General features: G+C 38.0%; 2 protein-coding genes and 1 long non-coding RNA gene across 6 annotated transcripts in view; 2 read left to right on the plus strand and 1 right to left on the minus strand.

Moving 5' to 3' along the window:
- N4BP2L1 (NEDD4 binding protein 2 like 1) overlaps positions 1 to 8,334 on the plus strand; it is a 30,449-nt gene extending 22,115 nt beyond the window's left edge. Inside the window, exons 2-5 of one of the 4 annotated variants that reach the window (XM_006183209.3) lie at positions 1,700 to 1,827; positions 2,140 to 2,228; positions 4,056 to 4,132; positions 5,226 to 8,334. In XM_006183209.3, the coding sequence (XP_006183271.3) occupies positions 1,700 to 1,827; positions 2,140 to 2,228; positions 4,056 to 4,132; positions 5,226 to 5,484 (553 nt within the window). In that variant the 3' untranslated portion in view covers positions 5,485 to 8,334. Of the gene's footprint in view, positions 1 to 1,699; positions 1,828 to 2,139; positions 2,229 to 4,055; positions 4,133 to 4,181; positions 4,251 to 5,225 lie in introns of all 4 variants that reach the window. The other 3 variants (XM_032496332.1, XM_032496333.1, XM_032496334.1) reach the window with 3 other exon arrangements.
- A 585-nt stretch (positions 8,335 to 8,919) lies between these two features.
- Positions 8,920 to 22,461, minus strand: part of BRCA2 (BRCA2 DNA repair associated) — a 46,270-nt gene continuing 32,728 nt past the window's right edge. Inside the window, 8 exon segments of the mRNA XM_032496330.1 lie at positions 8,920 to 9,887; positions 10,787 to 10,933; positions 12,570 to 12,814; positions 18,166 to 18,304; positions 18,393 to 18,556; positions 18,792 to 18,990; positions 21,213 to 21,334; positions 22,263 to 22,407. Coding sequence (XP_032352221.1) covers positions 9,249 to 9,887; positions 10,787 to 10,933; positions 12,570 to 12,814; positions 18,166 to 18,304; positions 18,393 to 18,556; positions 18,792 to 18,990; positions 21,213 to 21,334; positions 22,263 to 22,407 — 1,800 coding nt within the window. The 3' untranslated portion in view covers positions 8,920 to 9,248.
- Positions 19,133 to 22,461, plus strand: part of LOC116668574 — a 28,160-nt gene continuing 24,831 nt past the window's right edge. The window contains exons 1-2 of the long non-coding RNA XR_004325725.1: positions 19,133 to 21,218; positions 21,927 to 21,999. This is a non-coding gene — a long non-coding RNA (uncharacterized LOC116668574). The remainder of the gene's footprint in view (positions 21,219 to 21,926; positions 22,000 to 22,461) is intronic.

Below are 22,461 nucleotides of genomic sequence, written 5' to 3' on the forward strand. Positions count from 1 at the left end.
TTCTAAGGTGTCTTTATAATAATTGTTTGCATTGGAGGTTAAAGTTTGGAACTTTGATCTGGGTTTTCAGTTTGAATTTATTTAAGGTCAAAAGACATTTATGTGGAAACTGAATTTGTTTCGTTGAATCTTTATTCTTTCTTTCATGTTGCTTTCTGTGTCTGTGGTAGATTTAAAATGGCCATATTTTCTTTGCCATCTCTCCCATTATGTACAGACTCCAATATACTTTACTACAATGGCATGTAAATAGTCTCGGTTAGAAAATTTGACTTCACTTCTTACTATTAGTAAAATAATAGTAGCTTACATTTGTAAAGTGCCTTACCTCTTGGAAAATGTATTCCCATACCTCACCTCATTTGAGTCTTACTAGAAGCCCTGTTTAAAAGGTAGTGATTCTTATCCGTGTTTTCAGTTGGGAAAACAGAAGCTTAGAGAGATCACATGACGGGGTAGAGGAAAAGTCAAGAACTGAATGCAAGTCTTTTAAGCAGCTTAGGTGCTTCCTCATCATCTGCGGCTTCAGTGCCTTACGTTCTTTCTTGATTAAAGAATTCTTCTTGATGGAGAAGAAAAAACAAAAAGAGTTGAATAGCTCTGCTTTCTCTTGCATTTTCTGCCCTTGTCGTTCTTCAACATTTTTTTCCTCCAACTTTTAAATATCTTTTTATTATGAGCATGGCCGTGTTGTCATATACTCTATCTGCCTGGTGAATTTGTTTGAAGTTAGAATTATGCTGGTGAGTGCTGCACGGAGGAGGGAGAGAAGCACACACTCGTGGTGTCAGGTGCTGCGCGGGGGCTTCCCCAGGTTGTGAGGTCATCATCCTAACTTGCCAAGATGTGTGACATTGTCCTCAGTTTTTACAGATGAGGAAAGGAGGCTCAGGGATTTACTCTGTTACTGTCTAGCATAATAGCCACCTTCTCTCCCAAAAAGGCTGAGTATGGATTTCAATTGGAATCATCTTCTCTTTGAAGTTATTTTGTGCAGAACTTAATGTGCTTTTTTTCTCCCTCCTTTAAAGGACATATTCCATGATGGTTTTTCTTTTTTTCTGTGATATTTTCATATTTCAAGAGAGTAATTGAGGTTTAGGAAGGCATGGGGAATGTCGGGTGTCCTTCTTTCCTTCTCCTGCTGTGGTTTCTAAATTTGGCTTAGGTCACTGCTGATATGTTACCTAACGGGGTAGCACCCACATCACTTTTATCTACATTTCATACCTCAGCAAGAACTAGTTTCAAGGATGGGTCCTTACAGAGGACATAGCTCCAAGGGCAGGGGACCCAGGACAGGTGCGGGTATGAAAGAAAGGGCTGCAGCATGGGTGCGTGGGCGTTGGCGCATCACAGACCAGTGGCAGTGAGGGCTGTGCCCACAAGGGAAGGCTGTCGTCACACCCGCAACGTGGCCTAAAGAGTTTTGTCTAGAATTAGTCCTGGTTGCTGCAGAAGTCAGTGGTGGTGACCAGCATTTGTTACTTTCAAGTCTCCTCTCAGCCCTCTCCTGCCTCCTATGAAGGAATGATACCTTCTAGAAAGGCTAGCATCTCTCTTTCCAACTTGAATTGCAACATCTCAAAACCTGATGGTCTCATAATTACAAACTGCTAAATGTTAGAGATGGAAGGAAGTGATTTACGTTATGACAATGCATCGTCATAAAATAATCTCTTATTTCCCCACTTTCCAGACAATTGCAGCACGACTTTCCCAGGGCCCTGATTTTCAGCACTGATGATTTTTTCTTCAGGGAAGATGGTGCCTATGAGTTCAATCCTGATTTCCTGGAGGAAGCTCATGAATGGAACCAGAAAAGAGGTGAAACATTCCTTTCCACACTCCTGGGAAATCCTATTGTGCACGTAGATTGTAGCTACTGCAAAATGAAAAAGTGTTATGGAAGGAGCTTAATCTAAAGTTCTGCCATTTTTTCCCCCCTCAAACAGAATGCCAGAGTGTAACCTCCCTAGATTCCAGGAAAAAGAGAATGATTGATAATGGGTTCTGAAATAGGTGGTGTTAAAGTTGTGTAATGAGGACCTCTGGTAATAAAAATAACAAAATATGGAGCACGCTCACCCTTCTCTGACTGTTGTATGTTGTTCACTGTTATGTAACATTGTGTTGCAGCAAGAAAAGCAATGAGGAATGGCATATCCCCCATTATTATTGATAATACCAACCTCCACGCCTGGGAAATGAAGCCCTATGCAGTCATGGTAGGAAGAAGTATCATTCTGAATTTTCAGTTACGGGCATTTTGTGAGAAAGTTGAAACATTTGTTTTTTCTTCTTTTTCTGATCTTCCATGATCTCATATTCATTAATAGTCGTCCTCTCAGGGAGCAGATAAAGAGGTTTTATTTTAGTGTTTCTCTGTTGTTCAGTGGCTGAAATTTGCTGAGATGCTGGTATCACTTCAGGGTACATTTTAAAAATAGTCCTTGGTCTGAATTCTTGATAGCGTGTCCATCTTGGCTGTTTTCCTAAGGGAGGCATACACAGGAGCCTCCACTGAAACCGGCCAGGAAGTGCTGGGCTAGGTGATGCCACCAGAGGAGCTGCAGATGATGTTCATAGGACAGTTCTGTCTCTGTCACGCCGGGCACTTGAGTACTATGTTCCAGGGCAACGAATTTCTTAGTTTAAAAACAGATTTAGGATTAACATTGTAACCCTGTTATGATACTGGAATATAAATATAAATTCACATATAAAGGTAACTAAGTTGTCTACGCTCAGAACAGTAAGATTGAATAAAGTGATGTGCACATTTTTCTTTGAGTTTGAAATATGTCTGATCTGTTTTCAGACGTATTTCATCTTGCGTGCTAATAAGTTTTCATTCCTTACTGAATGTAGAAAGGAGAAAAGATCCAGAAACATGCCGGGGCAGGAAGAAGACAGCTGAGGAGTCTCCCCACTTGGCTAACTGTAAAGCGAATATCTCTAAAACTGGGCTCGTGGCCGTCTGTTTTTAGGCCTCTTCATGTTTTGGGCAAAATAGCTTACCTACGAATATGCTTTCCCTTAACTGTACTTCATCAGTTTTACGCAGGCCCAGACTGTGGGACTTTGGTGAATGTAGGAAAGAAAGAGCATCAAGTTTGTGGTTACTTCAGTTCGTGGCTCGAGCGTCCACTTGGGAGAGAAATGAACAGGGACGTGAAGAGTCGAGTTAGTTAAGGCACAGCTCAGAACCAAGAGTCAGGGGTTAAGTGAGAGGCTCAAGGGAAGTCATTTTACTTTTTATTTTTTATCTTCTGTTTTCTAGACATGGACCATCTTTTCTAGCCACCCACAGCCATTAATAAGACCCAGAAATTAGGTATTTTCCACATATGACATTTGATGTCCTTCCCAAATTCGAAGTGTCCATTTAGAGAATGAAGAGGAAATCTTTTAACTTAGCTCTTTTCATTCTGTATTTTATAACACAATAAACAATAGTGATAATAGAAAGTTCAGTTTGAGGTTAAAAAGTAGTGGTCAGTTTATGAATGCAAAGAATGTTTGATGTTTATGTGAAGTGGTAATTTTCTAAACTCAAGGAAATGGGGCCCACTGAATTGAGCCCAACTGTCCTGCATAGCAGGGAGAGCAAGTAGGTGGAAGTCACTTTTATTTCCTAAGCTCTGTGCCTGTGGCACCCTCACTTTCTAAAGCATCTGACAGAAGTGAGTCCATGATAATCACATAAAGGACTTTGAGAAGCCATTAGAGTTCATTGCTCATACCTGTGGACAGGGCATTTAAAACTAGTTCAGCTATCTGTTTTTTAACTAGCCAAAACAAAGAACCTTTATAATTTTCCAGCATAGCAGATAAAATTGACCAAAATTGATCATTGGGAGCCGTAGTAATCTAAGAGTGGCTAAGAAGGGAAATGAACCAACTGTATTTGTTAACATAAACTAAGGCATTGGATTACTGGTCAAACAAGAGGAATTTTAGAAAAGATTTGTAATAAATGTTAAATGGCAGCGTAACCATTCCCAAACATACATACCATGTCTTCAATGTTTTATGTACTTTTGAAAAATCAGGCACTTGAAAATAACTATGAAGTTATATTCCGAGAACCTGACACTCGCTGGAAATTCAACGTTCAAGAGTTAGCAAGGTACTTCTTTGTTTTTCTAGTTCCTCATTATGTATCCTGCTGTTTTCAGGTATTTCAGACCGAACAAAAGAATCTTTTCAGGCTGGAAATGGACATGGTAGTTTTCAGGCCAGAAATGGTAATTCTTAGAAATTGATAACTTTGGAATTATTAATGTGAAGACTTTAGTTTGGGATCAGTTTTCTGATGTAATGCTAAATGCTAAATCTTGGCTTGGACTTGGTCCTTGAAAAGGACACGTTTAACATGCTGCTAAATGCTTCTTTATCAGCGAACATTTGAAAGCACTTTCCTCTGCATGGGATTGCACTTGTGAGTGGTGTTTTTGCACTTAGGCTAAACAAAGATCTTCAGATGTGGAACCGTTTGTGGTTCATTTATGATCTAAATGCTGCTTCTGATTGGTAAAGCAATAAATGTTCAAATAACACTAACTTGTTGATTGAATGCATGGATTCTGATACTCACTATCTGTGCTATTTGATAATGTCAGTGATTTAAAGTAACCAGTGAGATCAGAATTTAGTTTTGGGGAATAGGCCTAGTTCATCTTACAGTTATAAGCAGACAGTGTTTCCAAAGGGATCTGTGGAGCGCCCCCATCAGAATTGCCTGGGGTGGATGTTAAAATCCTAATTCACGGGCCCATCCACAGTTGGAATCTCTGGCAACTGCATTTCAAACTATATCCCCAGTTGATTCTCATGCCCTCTTGAATTAAAGAAGATTGTTTTAATAAGCATCTAGAAGTATGTAGGACTGACATAATTGATTATAGATAATATGCATGACAAACTGGCAAATACATAATAAAAAAAAAGTAATGGTGCTCTTTTACAACTTGAAGCACAGAAATGAGATGTCCAGAAACAAAGCATTTCTGAAGCTTTAGCTTTTTGCTAGCCTCAGGGTAGTTTGAGGGTTTGCAGGGCAGCATGAAAAACGGGAGTTGAGCCTGAAAGATAACTGCTAACATGACTGTTATGCTTTTGTCAGAGTTCCATCCTGAGATAATAATACAGGAGTTGTAAAGTACAAGTAACTCCTTTTGATATGATGCTTTAACTAACCTTTTGCATTTTTTTCCACATAGAAGAAACATTCATGGAGTCCCAAGAGAAAAAATACACCGAATGAAAGAACGGTATGAACATGATGTTACCTTTCACAGTGTGCTGCATGCCGAGAAACCGAGCAGAGCAAACAGAAGCCAGGACAGAAGTAATGCATCTCCTTCCGACGGTGCAGGGTACTGGAACACCTACGCAGAGTTCCCAAACCGGAGGGCTCATGGCGGCTTCATTAATGAGAGCTCCTTTAACAGAAGGGGTGGTTGTCACCATGGATATTAGAGGTCTCTCTTACAGGCACTCAGAATTTTCCTAAATCAGTTTTTACTTCAAATTTTGGTATTTATTCTTTGTTCAATTGTAGTCAGAGCTCTAATTCTAATGTAAATAGTCGAACCTGAAAGTTTTTGAGCAGAAGTAACTACATTCATCTTCAACAAGCATTTGTTAAAGTGATCCTATATGCATGGTCTGATGCTGGGAACTCTGCCGATTTGATTAAACAAAGTCCATTTCTATAGGGAAAGGATTAATTTGAAGCTGAAACCTGAGGACATACCCAAGAACATAGTCAGCCTCGTAGGTCCATTAATGAAATGAAGTGTTTATAATATAAAGCTTCAGTACCACTTTCTCTGAAGCAACCTATTTTTTTTTCCAGGAAATTCATCTCCATCAGGAAAGTTGAAACAGTGGGGGAGAAGTAGGAGGCAGGAAAAATTTTAGTGCCATTGCTACGCTGATAATCCATGTATCTAACAATGTGAGATGTGTGGCTGTAATGATGATACTGATTTTCCTTTGAAATGAATATGGCAGAAAGTACACATCTAAGGGAATATTGTCCTTCAAAGTAGACACTTTGGGAAATTATTCCTTTATTTTAGTGATGTATCATTGTTAAACATGTCTGTCAAAATCCTTCTTATTAGCTATACAAGCTACTGAGGAAAATCAGTGTCGTTACTTAAAGTCGCATCTTGTGTTTTAACTACCACTTTATTGAACAGGGTTAAACCTGAATAACTTTTGGCTGTTGTGCTAATAGTGTAAATAAAACAGGCCTGCTTTTATAAAACACCAATTTTTAAGAGGAATAATCAAGCAATTTTTAACATTATGCCTATAAACATGTATATAATGACACGGCAGCCCAAAGTTTTGGGAGTGCAAGGAATTAAGCATCCGAGGACGCAGATCCTATGGAGATAGGTAAAAGTCACACTTGTCTTAAGATGAGCAGTCTTGGTATTTTTATGTGGCATTAAGACAGTAAAGTTCTACCACTTCTCTTATACTAATACTGAACTAATGAATCCAAATTAAATCTCAGCAGATTGAAATCAGATTAGTTTGGTGTGAGACCACGATAGATAAGATCATGTAGGATGTATGCTTTATTTCTTGTTGGCCAACAGCTTTCTAATGTTTTGTGAAGTATTATTTAAGTGTCCTATCTAATGGTGCTTTTATGGTTATTAAAATTATATATGGTATTGCTTTTAATGGATTTGTCATTGAATCTAAGGTTTTAGTTTAAGAATATAAAAAAATTTAATTACCATAAATTCCACAGAATCCTACAGTATTAAAAACCAGCTTTTCTATATCATAAACTTATTTACCAGTCTTCAATGAATAGGTAACAAATGCAACCTGATATTTTACTGGCTTATATAAATGATTTGATCTGTACACATTAGAAAGACTGTATTATTACTTTAACATTCCATTATCTAACACTATTGAAATCTATACAACATCTTGACTACCAGCAACGCATCTGTAATTTTTTTCTTCATTAACATTAAAAAAATTGGTGTCTCCTTTGAGTAGCCAAGTTTGGCCAACAAACTAAAGTTTAGCGAATCTGAATGATTTTAAGGTATAGTTTTGCTAAATTCTGTATGTCCAAGCACAACACATAATAATCTAATAATAATGATGATCCACATGACAACTGCCCTGTTTTCCAGGCCCAGGTAGCTCTGGGTATCCTAGTCAATGTGGTCACTGCTCAGAACTAGCTCAGTCTGGATGGCTTGACTCATTTAGGATAGTAGACCAAGAAGTGGCAAAGAACCGAGGTGGGAACGCCTTTCCTTTGATCCCATGGGAGCAGCCTAACGGACCAGAACTCAAGCCCTCCTGACTTAGGTCTGACTCTCTGCTTAGGGCTTCTGGTTCACCTGGGCTGGACTGGGCTGGGCCACTATGGAGAAGTAGCCCCAGGTTACAAGTGCAAAGCTTTTAAAGAGCTCAGAATAGCTTCCCTGTTTATTTGCCTGTTTTTCCCTGTGTGACTCCTAAAATACTTTGTTTGGAAGCATAAGAATCATTGATTAAATGCCACCAACTTTATTTATCCCACCTAGACGTGTTCTATTTTTTCTCTCAACTCCCATGGCTCCTGATTTGTATGATTTTACTGACTTGTTTTATGTATTACCATTTGCATCACTCTTAGAACTGGGATAGTGCTTTACAGACAGAGTAGGCTCTGATTAAGTGATTGTTGAGTAAGTTACACAGATTGCTTCTACCATTTATCCCTTATCATGCAGTGTATACTGTTGACTTTGTAATCATTAAATTGTCATTTACTATGTGGGGGGATGATATTCACATATACTCAAGCTTCATATTTTTCTCATACAAGTTGGCTATATTGTTTATAATTTATAAAAAGCAGTGTGTGCATTAGATGTGTCTGCAGTGGGTTGTCTAAATGGTAATGAAGAATGAAGGAGGTTATAGCTCAAGTTTTTCCAGAAATCAAAAAAAAAAAAAGTTAAATTTTTAAAATTCTTTGTTTCCCTGACACTTGAAGTTTTATTCCCTGTTCTGGAGTGGATCACTGGGAAGATGATTAGGATGTGAAGACCAAATTATTATATGAACAAAACTTAAATCACATTAATAAGACTGGCAGAACACTTAAGTTAGAACACTAGAGTAGACTACTATGTTAATGATTTTGAGAACAGAGAAAAATCATGGGTCACAGTTATGGAAGGAAACAAATTGCTTTTTAAAAGGATCTATTCTTGGCTTTAAAATGTGTTTATAATGAGATCTGATAACATGATACTGTATATAAATTTAAGACATATTAAAAGACCTGATTTAAGAGCTTCTCCATGCTATGAGTACCTACTTCAAACTGCTTTCTCTCTTTTCTCTATTAAATGTAAGAAAGTAACAAATTAAGAGAATATCATCTTAAATTGAACTGTTATCTCCTGCTTTGGTAGTTAGAAAAAACTAGGTTTAAAGGGGACTACTTGCTGAATCCTGTGATAGGGCTAAAAATAAATCAAGTAGAATCAGTGCCAATTTGAAAGAAAGATTTTAAGTCGTAGTCCAGATGATCATTTTGTTAAAAAAAAATTAACACTGTGAAATCTGTTTCTGATTTAAAGTATTTGAACTTTTAATTGAAATAATTTAATTTCACAGATAACACTGGAATCATAAAAAGTAAGTGCATTGACGGTTCTATTTTTCTTGTTGTCATGCTGACTGAAGGATGAAGAATTGGTCAGAAGGAAACACTACTGTAGTCTCTTATTGATCCTGACTTTTTTGATCAGCATAAAACTGTAGTAGAACCAACACATGCATTAAGGAAAATTGATTCCTATTGGGTTCCCCCCTTAAAAAAAAAAAACCTAAAATAGGAACTAAATTAAAAAGAATTATGTGAGTCAAAATAACTGTACTGAGAAACCTAGTTTCATTTAATTATAAGGATACAATCTAAAAGAGACAGGTATGTTTCCTATGTTTGTAAAATAATACTTAGAGTGATCTGAAGATTTAAAGATTTTTTCTTGACTAGTTAATAAATATACAGTCACCGTTTTAAGATATATAACTGAAGTAAGAGTACACCAATACAGAAGCAGGGAAAGAGCATTGCTGAGATATACAAGCACTGAGGTAAAATTTGAATTATTTGCTTTCTTTTATCATTATGCAGATACTGGTGTACAGTTTGAAACTAGATATGCTTTACAGACTGGAAAGGTTGTTAATAACTATTGTCATTTTGGTTTCTGTCGCCTTTGCAGCCTCTTGGAGATATTTTTTATTGTACTTGTGTCCTGCATATTAGTCTCATGTTCTTCAGTCCTGGCTTGGGAATTCTCTCGTTCTTTGATCCCAGGTGTAGTGTAATGCCTTTTCAGTGTGAGATAATCCTCTGCACTAGTGGGAGCAGCCCTAGTGGATTCATTGATAGACATACGTTGATCTTCTCCTGCTGAACCGGACAAAAGGGCTTGGGTATTTATCAGTGCAAGTTCTTCATCAGCTATTGAATCATCTTCCAAAAGAGAAATGTCATTAAATTTTTTAAGTAGAGTCATCTGAGGTGAATTCAATTCTTTTTTCTTTATAGGTCTTTCATATCTGGTGCCACAACTCCGTGGTGGCTGAAATGCCTTTTGTGCAGCTGGAGAAACAAATGTACAAATGGGACTAACAGGTGGAGGTACAGGCAGTCTACTTAAGAAATCCAAGGCTCTTCTCTTTTTGCAGCTTTTTGGGTCATCAATCTCTTTCTCCTCTTTGCAACAAGACTTTGAAGTCATTTGGGCTGATACAGGTGTGGAGATAGATTTCCCTTTTGGCTTACTAAGTGATAAAGGACTCTGATATTTCATTTCACTGGGAGAAGACATCTGATAAAAAACAAATTAAAAAATAGCCTATATAATTATGTACTAATATATAAAAATCAAAGTAGCTTTTCATTAAAAAATATTTAAACACACAAATACCACACAATCTCACTCCCCTAGTGGCTATGATTTCAAGAGACATTCATATTCTTCCTCTTATTCCAGAAGGTAATAATTTTGCAAAAGAGGATATAAAAATGACATGAAAAGAAAGAAAGACGAACTCTAATCGCAGTAAGACAAAAAGGGAGGTAGGGGATATAACTTACGCTTTAATCTTTTCCTTTTTGTTACTAACAGGCTAAACAAAGCTAAGCATTGTAAAACCATTTTAAGAACACTGACCGCCTGGGTTCTAATCCTACTTTTCTAGTTTTGGGATTGTAGGCAATTGCTTAATCCCTGTATGTCATAGTTTCCTCATCTGTAAAATGGAGATAATTTTTATTTCATAGGGGTGTCGTGAAGATTAAATGAGTTAATATACATACTCTTAGCAAGTATTAGTTACTTAGGAATTAGCCCTTAGCCAATATTAGACTTTAGCTTGATTTGCTTTTATTGTGATTTAAAGAATTAAATCAAACTGAGCTTAGAAACAACCCTAAGTGTACAGAACAGTCCTCTTAGCAAAAAGACACAGGCAAAAAAAAGTCTTTCAATCACAAATGAAAGCTCCTGTTAATAAAATTTTCCCCCCAAAGAGTGTTACATTCTGGCTTCAATAAACAGGTTATAATTTCCAGATAACTTACACCTATAGGAGCCACTTAACAATTAACCACATTTTCTAATTAAGTTTAATCAACATTTCATAATGTTTACTATGTATACACTAGAATATATTGTTGCCTGTGTATATAATATTTATAAAATTCTTTAAATTTGCATTAACTTACCAGAAACTTACTTCCTGTAGCAAGGACTGTTTGGGCAGTGTGTGATTCTGAAGTATAGTCTTCAGTCGGAGTGGACCACTTGGGATTATTTGCATTAAGTATATGAATAAGTTTGTTTTCTGCATCATTGCAAAATATATCAATATTCTAAGAAAATAAATTGGAAAAGCTGTTTTGTAAAATGCAAACCCCCACATTCATGTTTTCAGAAAGTGTTTTTAAAACCAGAAAAAACTTGGACCAGAAGAAAAGAATGAGACACCACAAATTTGACAGCAACTGTCACACAATATACCAGTGCAAAAATGCAAAACCTAGTCATCGATTCAGGGGAAATTAACTGCTGGAGGAGAGAAGGAGGGAGGGGGTGTGAGTGCACATATCAGGGAGGGAAAGCGGCGTCAGAGAGCTTCCCAGCCACCTGGTGTCATCAGCAGGCTATCATATGATCCTGGATTTGGAGCTGGTAGGTTTGGGGCTCGAATTTCAGCTTTATTTACTACCTACCAGCTGTAAATCACCTGACATGTCACGGAGTACTCCTTTGGTTAGTAATAAGGTCAGAGAACTGCCTCATGTCTGTTCCAAGGATTAAGTGAAGTAATGTGTAGGTTATATCACATGAAACTGTTGTTTCAGAAGTCACAAATGGTCAAATACAAGCAATTCAGTTATGGTTTAACCTAATTTACTAGAGTATTTTGTTAGTAAACTTTAAAATGATATGTAAAGGACAGTCATCTCTGAACTGCCCTTGAATGGTCTGAGAAAATCTAGGGTAATAAATAGTACTAGGTATTCTGCATGGGAGCCAAATTATGAATGTAACCCTCAGTTTAGAAACCAGATAAACCAGGGTGTTAGTCATGATATGAAGCGAGTCTTTAGATAAAATATCACACAAATTTCCTTTATATAGTTGGCTACTCTAATGCTTTTAAAATATAATTTTAATTTATATGAATTTTAAATAATATTTCAAATATTAAACTATGGAACTAAGAGGCTTATCTTTTGTAGATTTTATTGGGAGGCAGCACTGCATAGTAGCTCATAGTTTGGGCATAGTTTGCATTCAGATTGCTTACATATGAATCCTGGTTCTACCAACTTGGCTCTGTGATTTAACTTTTCTGCTTCTCATCAATCAAATGCAAAAACAGTTCTTTACTTCAGCAGGGTTGATGGGGGAATTAAATGAGACAGGCTGAGAACAAAGCCAGACATACAATAAGCACTCAATAAACTTTGTTCTCCTATTTGGTATTATTTCAAATCTAGGACAGGTATAAACTGTATAAAATACTAGATATGGAGTTTAAAATGTAAATTTACAGTCTACATATTATTAACTAACTACACTGCCAAGTGCTCTGAACCACAGATAACTTGTATTATTCTTGTCACCAATTTCCGGTTTGCCTGCACAGTCTAAGGCTCTGAACATCCTTCTCACACTTTTCCCTAATTCAGTTCCTTTTCTTTTTTTTTTTTTAAATGGAGGTACTGGGGATTGAACCTAGGACCTCACGCATGCTAAGCATACGCTCTGCCACTGAGCTACATCCCCACCCCGCGCAGTTCCTTTTCAGATCTTTCTTTTCTTCCTGATACTGTCAGCCACCATCTCATAAGGTTCACAACCAATTAACATATGGTGAAATCTCACCCTCCATTTATAACTCAACTATCCAATTTTCATAAAAACTGCTACTTCCTTGACATCTGACTGTCAAAATAGGACAATACCAACATGCATGGTAATGCTCAAAGCTAATTTTACCTCAATAGTATTTTTCATTTTGTGGAATGTCTCTTGAAAATGGCCTTCCTTTGGACTGGCAGAAAACATGGAAAAATCTCCAGCAAATAAAGTAGGAATTCCTGATTTGTACTCTGGTCGCCACTGGAGGTTGCTTGCAGCAATTAACATGTGAGGTTTAATAATGTCTTCATTAAGATCTATCCAAAACTTTATTGCCAATAAATTATGGCATTCATCTGATAAATAGACCAAAGGAGCAAGACCTACAATTGGAAAAAAAAATCAAAAAACAGAAAACAAACAAACAAAAAAACTTCATTTATAAATGTGTTAGATAAATTAAAAAATACAAAGAACCTCTAAATATGGCCATTTATTTTGGTATGCTGATGGTAAAAACAAATCAAAATAACTAAATTTAGAGAAAGCTCAGCATTTCCAAAATGACCTGTTGCTTCTGATGCTAAAATTTCCATGCAGTATGACAACACATTCTGTTGCAGAGGCCATGGGGAAGCAGGCAACATGTAAGCTGAACAGCAAACAGGAAAAATTCATCAAGATGGGAAGGAAATGTACATTCTAAGCAAAGTGAATGCAATTTTAAAGGTAGGAACTGTTAAATACTTGAGTGTGTCAAGTATGTGAAATGGTACAGTTTTGCTGAGGTATGTGGGGTGGTGGTTTAAGGCAGGAGGCTGAAAGGTTTTCAGGCATATGAAGGAGCTCAGGTTTCATTTTCTAAGGAGCAGGGAGAGCCACCAAAGGTTTTAAGCTGAGACACATCCCGATTAGATTTGGGTGTTGGGGAACGAGTACTTCGGGCTTCAGGTGGCAGTGTGGTGCTCTCTAGTAGAACTTTCTTTCTCTAACACTTGACATCAAACTGAATAAAAGAAAGAAGTGTTCACCAAAAACATGCAAATAAGGAACATCCTGATACAAAATTTAAAAACTGATGATGAAGGAAAGAAACAGAAGGTTGTGGCTAGAACCAAGCACAGGAGGCTCCGCTTCTCGTCCCTTCCCCACACTGGTGAGATGACACACATCCTGAGAATTCTATTACCCTTAAATCTGAAGAAAAGCAGATAGAATGAGTATCCTTACGTGTCCCCCTTCCGATTAGAAGTAATGAAAATGGCCACAGTGGAAAGCACGCGATGAGGACTGACTGACAGAATAACAGCCGTGTGGGTTGAACTGTGTCCCGTTAAAGATGCTGAAATCCTAACCCCCAGTACCTGTGAACGTGACCTTGTTTGCAAATACAGTGTTTGCTGACAAAATCAGGTTAAGATGCGGTTATTATGGTGCATCCTAATCCAGTGTCCCTATGAAAAGAGGATATTTGGACACAGACACGCACAGAGGGGGAATGCCCTGTGAAGATGAAGGCAGAGACTGGGGTGATGCGTCTACAGGCCAAAGATGGCCAGCAAACCACCAGAAGCTGGGAGCGAGGCATTGGACAGATTCCTTCTCAGCCCTCAGAAGGAACCAACCCTGCCAGTGTCTTGATTGTAGATGTCTAGCCTTCAGAACTATGGGATGATACATTTATGCTGTTTAAGCCGCCCAGTTTGTGATACTTAATTACAGCCTCATAGCACATGAATACATGGGGTTACTCACTCAACTAGGGACAGTGATCCAGAACAGAGATTCTATCTTCTTCAGATATGGAATATACAGTGGATGGAAACTAAGAGGGGAAAAACCGGTCTTGAATACAGTAGAAAAAGAAAAAAAACGACTCGAGAACTGCATGGGGTGCTGGCAGGCCTCTTTACCCCACATACCTCACCTCATCACCACAACTGCCTTGGGACCATGAGGTCAGTCTCCGCAGGGAGCCTGGACTCAGTCTCCAAAGAGCTTCACACACTGCCTTTTTGCACACCGTCTCCAACCTCCCCCTGACTTCTGGGAGCCTCTTATTGGACCCTCTGGAACTCAGTAAAATCTCCACTAGCCTCAGCCTTTACTGGAAGTGAAACCTGGCTCTCCCTGGATGACACAGCTGCCTCTGCAGAGCCCTTGTCTCCTGGATGTCAGAGGGTAGTGTCTCCTCGCCTCTCCCACTGCTCCCCCTCCCTAAAACACCCAGCTGTGAACCGTGTCATTCACTCCTCCTCGTTTAGGCATCTGTGGGCCTCCAGTCACTCATTCCCTTCCCCTCCTTTAAGACTGTAACTTACAGCTCACGGTCATTCTGTCATCTCTGCTGCTGTATTTCTTGCTCATTTCAGATAATCGCTTCCAGTACCCTGGGCTTCCAGGTTCCTTGTTTTCTTCTCCTTGAATGATCCTGTTCTCATTTCTGCCAGCTGCTCATTCCATTGCACATACCCAAGACTATTTCCCATAAACTAACTTCATCCCCTCCAGAATCTCAGTTTCAAATAAATCATTCTTAACCACCACCTGTGATCTTTCCAGCTCACTCCCCCAAGAACCCCACCTCAACCAATCCTTCAAGCCCCCTGGGACATACCACTCATTTCCCTAATGGGACACATTCCCCTAAGGTCCTCTCTCTCCTCTCTATTGTGCTTAAACTTCAGGGTTGGTTATTAAAAGTCCCTCCTTTGCATATATCCCCAAATTCTTTGCCCTTCTTGATTTGTGTTATTCACTGGGCTAAACTACAAGTCTGGTTAAGTCTCACTTCCCACCCACTTCACGGACCTTTATAGCTAAACGTGGTTGGAAAAATATCACACAACCACGATGACTAGTTTTATTTTATATGCATGAACATTAGCCTCCAGTGGGCCCTGGCAGTCACAGTGTATTTACAGAGTCCATTCACTCGGCCACTTTCTTGAATAACTTCATGCCTTTCCTCTCTTCTCAAACCTTCAATACGTTTTCCTCAATTCTGACTCAGTTGACGATTGTGTTCCCTATTTTACTGAGGAAACAGAAGCAATCAGAAGAGATCTGCTGCCAGTTTCCACTTACACATCACCTCTTCCACTCACACCCGTACCTGTATACACTACTCCTTCCTCTTTAGCGGTGGACAGACCAGCTCTGCTACCAGCTAACGTCACTCTCACCACACACCCACTAGATGTCACTCCTTCCTTCAAAACTTCCTAAGACTTCCCATCACACTCAGAGAAAAAGTTAATCTATATAAGACCACCCTATCCTCTGGTCCTTGACAGCCTCTTCCCAGCTGTTACTCCTCACTCTCTGGCCTCTGTCAATACATAAGGCACCAGGGAGGATCCTGCTGTAACAGTCCTCTGTAACTGCTGTTCCTTCTGCCTGGAATGTTCCTTCCCCAGATGTGCTCCCCCTCCCTCTAGTCCTTCAAATCTCGTTGGCTCTTCCCCTTTGCAGCGAGGTCTTCCCTCACTTCCCTGTCTAAAGCTACATTCCTCTCCCTCTCCCCCTGATGCTGTCACTCCCTACTTAATTTCCTGAGCCACAGTAAGAAAGCTACATGCTACTTATTTATTTTGTGTGTGTTCTCTCTCCCCATCTACAATGTAAGCTCCATGAGGGCTGGGATTTTTGTCTATTTTGTTCGTTGCTATGCGCCCAGCATTTAAAACAGTCCTGGCACATAACCATCAATAAATGTGAATTGAACAACTGAATACAAGTTACCTTGCCTCTCCAACAATAATGCAGCGTGTGGAGAGAGTCACCCAAACACGAGCAAGAGGAAGTAAAATGCCACGAAAACCATGTAGCATATTAACATAACAGTCAAAGAAAACCCCACAAAGCACTAAAACAGAACTAAACAAAACACAGAAACACATTAAACAAAAGGAGAAAAGAGCCCGGTAACAGACAAAGAGCACAGCTCATAAGTAAACAAAACTGGAAGAAGAGAAGAAAACTTCTGAAGTCTTCAAGAGATTCATGTAACTGAACTTAATAAGAACATATATTCAATAAAATAAAAGCTTGAATGTGAATATGGAATGAAAAATAGCCTGGTAAGACAAAAAGGAGATTACAGGACCAAAGAAATAAATTGCGGACATAATGGGACAAACACATGCATTACAAATAACAAGAAATAAAACATAGATTGCAGAAAATAAAATTACGACATAAAGGCTGTATATAATCACGGTGAACGAAGATGGAAAAGACAAAGAAACAGAAGCAATCAGAGAAGAGATAAAATTAAAAATAAAAACAATCCAACGTAAGACTAACTGCTGCCCTTGAAGTAGAAATCCCAAAGAATGAAAAAGCAGATTTATTCAAAGATACTACAGAATTCCCTTGAAATAAATAAAGCTTTGAACCTGCAGATTAAAAAGGCATCAGTGTTCCAGGAGAACTGTATACAGAATGCTTATACTAAAACATAGCTTAAACTTTCGGACTTTGAGACATATTCTTCACACATCTAGACATAAAAAGAAAATCACCTAAATGGGGGAAAATTAGGCAAGTCCCAGACTGTTCAATATCAAAAGAGCAATTTCTACAAAGTTCTGAAGGAAGAAAAGCAAGATCGCACATTACTGTACCTGCCAAGATAAGAGTCTCAGAATTAGGCTTTAGGTACATATTTCAGACATATGAGGAACTCATGGAATACGGCATACTTGAAGGCTTCTTGAAAAAAGGACTGGCAATAAGCCTTAGCCAAAGAACTGAGGAAGGTAAAAACCATGACAGAACAGTTGATAATCAAACAAGGAATCTACCAATTTGGGACCCTACCCTGAACCACGCACTGTTTTAAGAGCTGAGGATACAGCGGTAACCAAATCTCTGCCCTTAAAGAGCCAACATTCTAGAAGGAGACACACGTGGTGGGTGCTATGGAGAAAAATAAAGCAGAGTAAAGAGGAGAAAAGGTGCTGGGCTGGGGAGCAGAGGGAGTACAGCTCTCTTACAAAGGGTGCTCAGCGAAAGGCCTCTTATAAGGTTGCATTTGCCCAGAGACCTGAAGGAGCCAAGGGGGCCAGCCACGTGGCTGTCTGCAGGGAGGGGCTTCTGGGCAGGGAGCAGTGAGTAGAAAGGCTCTGTGATGAAACTGGCTCAGAACAGCAAGGAAGGTGTCAACGCAGCTGAAGAGAATGGAGCACAGAGCACTGAGGTGCCTGGCGTGAAATAATACAGTAAATGGAAGGCTTCTAGTTGAGACCTAAGCTGACCCTGACACTTGCATAGTACTTATGTAGACAAGAGAGTGTGGCTTTGAAGATAAAATCTATAGAATGCTGTGGAAAGAGGAATGAGCAATGTCATACTGAAGGAATAAAATACAGATGAATTTGGCTAAGATGCTGGAAAGTAGTAAAAACTGAAGCAGGAGGTGGAGGCCTGATTGCTCAGTTAACTGCAGAGGGAAGTTATAAGGATCCGTCTAGGAATCACTAATATGCTGCAAGACACTTTCTAGCAATTTCTTTAAAATTAAGTAGCACAGATGGGATGTAAGTTGTTTCCTTGTAATAATGTAGAATTGCTTTTCATTAAGAATCGGGGTTAAAACAAGCCTACGTTCAAATCACTAGTTACCAAACTTGCTGATTAGTAGTCCAATTAATCATGAAGACAAGTTTTAAAATACAATGTTTTAAAAAGCATCCATAAAAAGCTACCATTAAATACACTGTATTATTACCTATTTTTTTCACAACCGAAACTACAAATCCTATCAGGTCCACCTCAGAGCAAGGCGGCTGGAAGTCTGGATCCAATAATTTGTTGAAGTGAAGGGGCTCCCTTGGCTGATAAACTTGAAATAGAATTTCTTCTGAAGCCTACAAGAAAAAAAAATATGAATATATGTGAATTCTATAAACTAACATACATCTATCAAAATTGAAAAATATAATAAAAAGTTTATACCGGTAGTTGTTGGTACTGAGTTTTTTTGGTTGCTGTTAACTGTATGTTAGCTCTTTCAGATTTACTTTTAGATTTTGATGCTGCAAGATGATAGATTCTGTATCTCTTTCCCTCTGTTAAGAGGGAATATAAATCAGATGATGGACGCCAGATACTCAATATAACTATTTAAAGAGGAAGAAGACACAATGGGAGAAATGATAATCATTAAGAAGAGTCTTGTTTAAAAATACATACTGAGGACAATAAAGATCTAAGGATTATCATGTTGTGGGAACTGGAAACCCAGTTTTGCTTCTCTGATATACACTCACTTTACACTTTTGCTAGCATTTGAAATAATTTTATCTGATTTTTTAACTTAAAAAATTTATAAAAACAAAAAATTTACATACTGACCTGAATCTTTTTCCTTTTTCTTATAGCTTATGATACGCAACTTCCACACAGTTGTAACATCCCTTGGTAAAATCTGTTCCCCTTGTCCAGCAGATGCCATAGCCTTCCTGAATTCCAACTGGATCTGGGCTTGCTTCTTATCATTCAACATCTGTCTGTGATTATTCAAGGCTCTTAACTGCTCTTCACTAAAATAATCCTGTAGCCATTTAATAAATTAAGGCAGATGATTTTGGAATACAAAGCAAACAAAACAGAAACAAAACAACTCATCTATTGTAATGAAACTCTTTAAATGGGGATAAAATACAACAGAATCAAGTTCACTTTAAGGATGTGATAATATAAAAATTGAGATTAAAGGTCTCAGCTTATCATATAACGAATATTTTCAAGTGCCTTAAACAGTTTACTAATATTTGTGACAAATTTACCTAGGGCCCAAACAACCTGTATTTATAAACATACTCTAATAATCATAATCATCAACACTGACATTATAAATGGCAAACATCTGAATGCTTACTATATTTGAGAAATATATCTATGTGGGAGGGAGGTAATGTATTGATTAAATCATTCAATCCTTACAATAATCCCATGAGGTACTATTATTGTTTTCTTGTGGTAGATGATGAAACTGAGGTAAAGACAGAATAAATAACCTGCAGAGGCATACAGACAGGGGTTGACTCAAGAGCCCTCCTCCTTCTTAGCTCCTGTAGTATAATCGCCTTAACTCTCTGGAACAGGAGATAGAATTTAAAACAGACATGTACTACAAGCACTTATCTCTGCCTCTGCACTTCTCTCCCCATCATTTCAGCAAACTGCTGTTTAAACCTCCTGGGAATCTCACCCAGTGTTAACAAAAAACAAATAAATGAGTAAACCAAAACCAGAATAAACAGGAAGCAGAATCTCAACACACAACCTACTAGACTGCTGCTGGCTTCCCCATCCTAACACCCGAGTCCGTGTTAGGAGGCAAGACTATGAAATCCCTGTGCTCTACACAGGTCTTCCTAGATATGCAGTGTTTAGTTTAAACATGAAGTTTTAAAAAGATATGTGGTTTCAGAAGTCCCACAACATTAAGTATTGCCACTGAAAACAAGTCCTTTTAACAGGGTATTTTAGAAACTGATGGTTCCCTCTAGGAATTATAATAACTTTAAGTGAAATTTCATAGAATCATATAAACTTAGAACCTGAAAGCCCCTCTCAGGCTTTCCCTTGACGGACGGTGGAAAGGAGGTCTGAGAGACAAACCACTTGTCCAGCTACACAGGGGCAGGGCCAGGTCTAGAACTTAGTCCTCCAACTCTCATTCTGCCCCCTTACTTTTTCCTTATCAGTAAATTCTATCAATGGAAACCAGAATAATATTTTGTTAAAATTTGTGGATGAAATTAGAACTATCTTCATATATGTCACAAGCTTCAACAAAGGTAAAGAGAGAGGGGCAACTAATTTTTCAGGTGAGCATAATAAAGCCTTACAGACATGGAGCAACTATACTCACAGGCTTGAAAAGCGGATTGACTTCTCACAGGGAGACTGAGTTGTAACATTTGGGAATCTAAGGGAATTCTATTCAGAACAGCACGCCTCACTCTCCTAGTGGAGTATTATTTATTTTAAGCTCCTACTATTTAAGAAAGTAAAGGCTATATACAAGATTGTCACCAAATAAATGAGATTAATCAATATATAAACAAGTTTTCCTAGAATTTCCCCTCTCCTCCCTATTTACCAAACTAATCCTAGAATTTGCATTAATTATCTAATTAGACCCAGGTGTCTAAAAATTAGGCAGTAGCTCACCTTAATGTACAAAATGATGTTCTAATAATAGTGACTAACATTTATATAGAACTTTGTAACAGTATACTTTACATACATTATCTGATTTGCCTAAAACAACATCTTTTGTGCCCATTTGATAGCTATTTTATGTCCAACTTGCTTAGCTAATAAATGGTAGAACCATGATTTTAAGGCCTATGCTATTTGTAACAGTTTAGTGCTTCTGAAACTTTCTCACCTAAGTACCTTTAAGGTAGAGGATTAGGAAATAAACTCTAGGTCTAAAGATCTGAGAAAGAGCTGAGAACATGGAAACTGAGACATTGCTTTGAAGATACTTATTTTATCTTAAAAATAAACAAGTTTTGTCTGTATTTTAGAGCATATTTGATATATAAAATTATTTAACCTTCTCATCCTCTATTTGGTACAGAATTGGAAATGTACCACACTGGTTTGGTACATCACTGAGGACCCTGGAAAAGTACACACCCCCTTTGAGAAACACAGCATTTCAACATGCTGTTTCCTTGTAATGGCCAGAAGACTGACTACAGCCTCCCACCTTCAAGGATGAGGATTAAGGCTCACTGCAGGCCCGCTTACTCTTACCTCCAGGTAACTTGGGTCTGCTGCATTCTTCACGGCTTCATAAAGTTCTGCACCATCTTGCAGAGCATGGACTTGCTGTCTTGTCAGTGCACGTGAAGGTATACATCGTTCTGTTATGTTGTCTAGGGGGAAAAACACTAATTAGCTAAACTACAAATTTAAGAATATGGAAAACTAGAGAATCCAGCAAAAAACACCCAAGGTAGGGAGGTTAAAAAACAAACCATTTATCTGCTAAAAGTTCTCCAGGAAAATGTGAAACTAGTGTATTCATGGTTTAAAAAATATAGTTTATTTAATTAGAGCAATTTGTAAATTAAGTAAATAACTTCATGATTTGCTTAATCATGAGTTGGTGATCATTTTAAGCAAATCAAATATTGAGAGCCCACTTTTTCTGCAGATTTATGTAGAACATGAAATTAAATAATAAAGAAAATCATGAACAAATGCAGAACATAAAATTTTCTGCAATAAAAAGGGTAAAAAAGTAAATTTCATGTCCTTTAAGCATAAAACACTATGATTTTTATTATTAAAATTGATGCCACAGGGAAAACAAGTTGTAGCTCCAGTATAAAAACATAAAATTCAACGCCAAAAATGCAAGTTCTAAAATGTAGATAAGGGCACAGAGAAGAGAGAATGGCAAAGGGCTTGGGGAAAATCACCTGATAGTTCTTTCCCGTGTTGCTTTTCTTCTCTAATACCCAGCGTGGACACTACAAATACTTTAGTACGGAAGCTGAAGAGGGAGTTTACTGAAGACTTCTAAAAAGTGCTGTGGGTATGTAATGCTTCATTGTCTAAGACAATTATGAGGATCTAAAAGCTTACTATGTTGAATAAACATGTGATATTTTGGGGCCAAGTCAATGCTTATCTGTGTATCTATGTAATACTGTTGTTAAAAATCAGAAAAAAAATCCAGATTCAGAACTAGGAAAAAAAAAATCTGTTACTCAAAAGAAAGACAATTCACTCAATTAGAAACCTCTAAAACTTTGTTCTCACATGAAAAAAAGGTCTTGTAAACATGACTCGTTTCACCTTCATGCTCTTCGAATTCTGCTTGAAGTTCAGTGAACAGGGCTTCCAGTTTCTTTTGTTGGGCTTCTGCATGTTTTGTTGCTTCCTTTTCTTCTTCTCTTTCATTGCGAAATATGTATAATCCAGATGGTGTCTTCTCCATCCACTGTAACAATGTGTCAAACAAAGATACACATTAGGGAGGGATTCAAATTAACTG

Source organism: Camelus ferus, chromosome 14 (assembly GCF_009834535.1).
Source record: "Camelus ferus isolate YT-003-E chromosome 14, BCGSAC_Cfer_1.0, whole genome shotgun sequence".
NCBI classification, from domain to species: Eukaryota; Metazoa; Chordata; class Mammalia; order Artiodactyla; family Camelidae; genus Camelus; species Camelus ferus.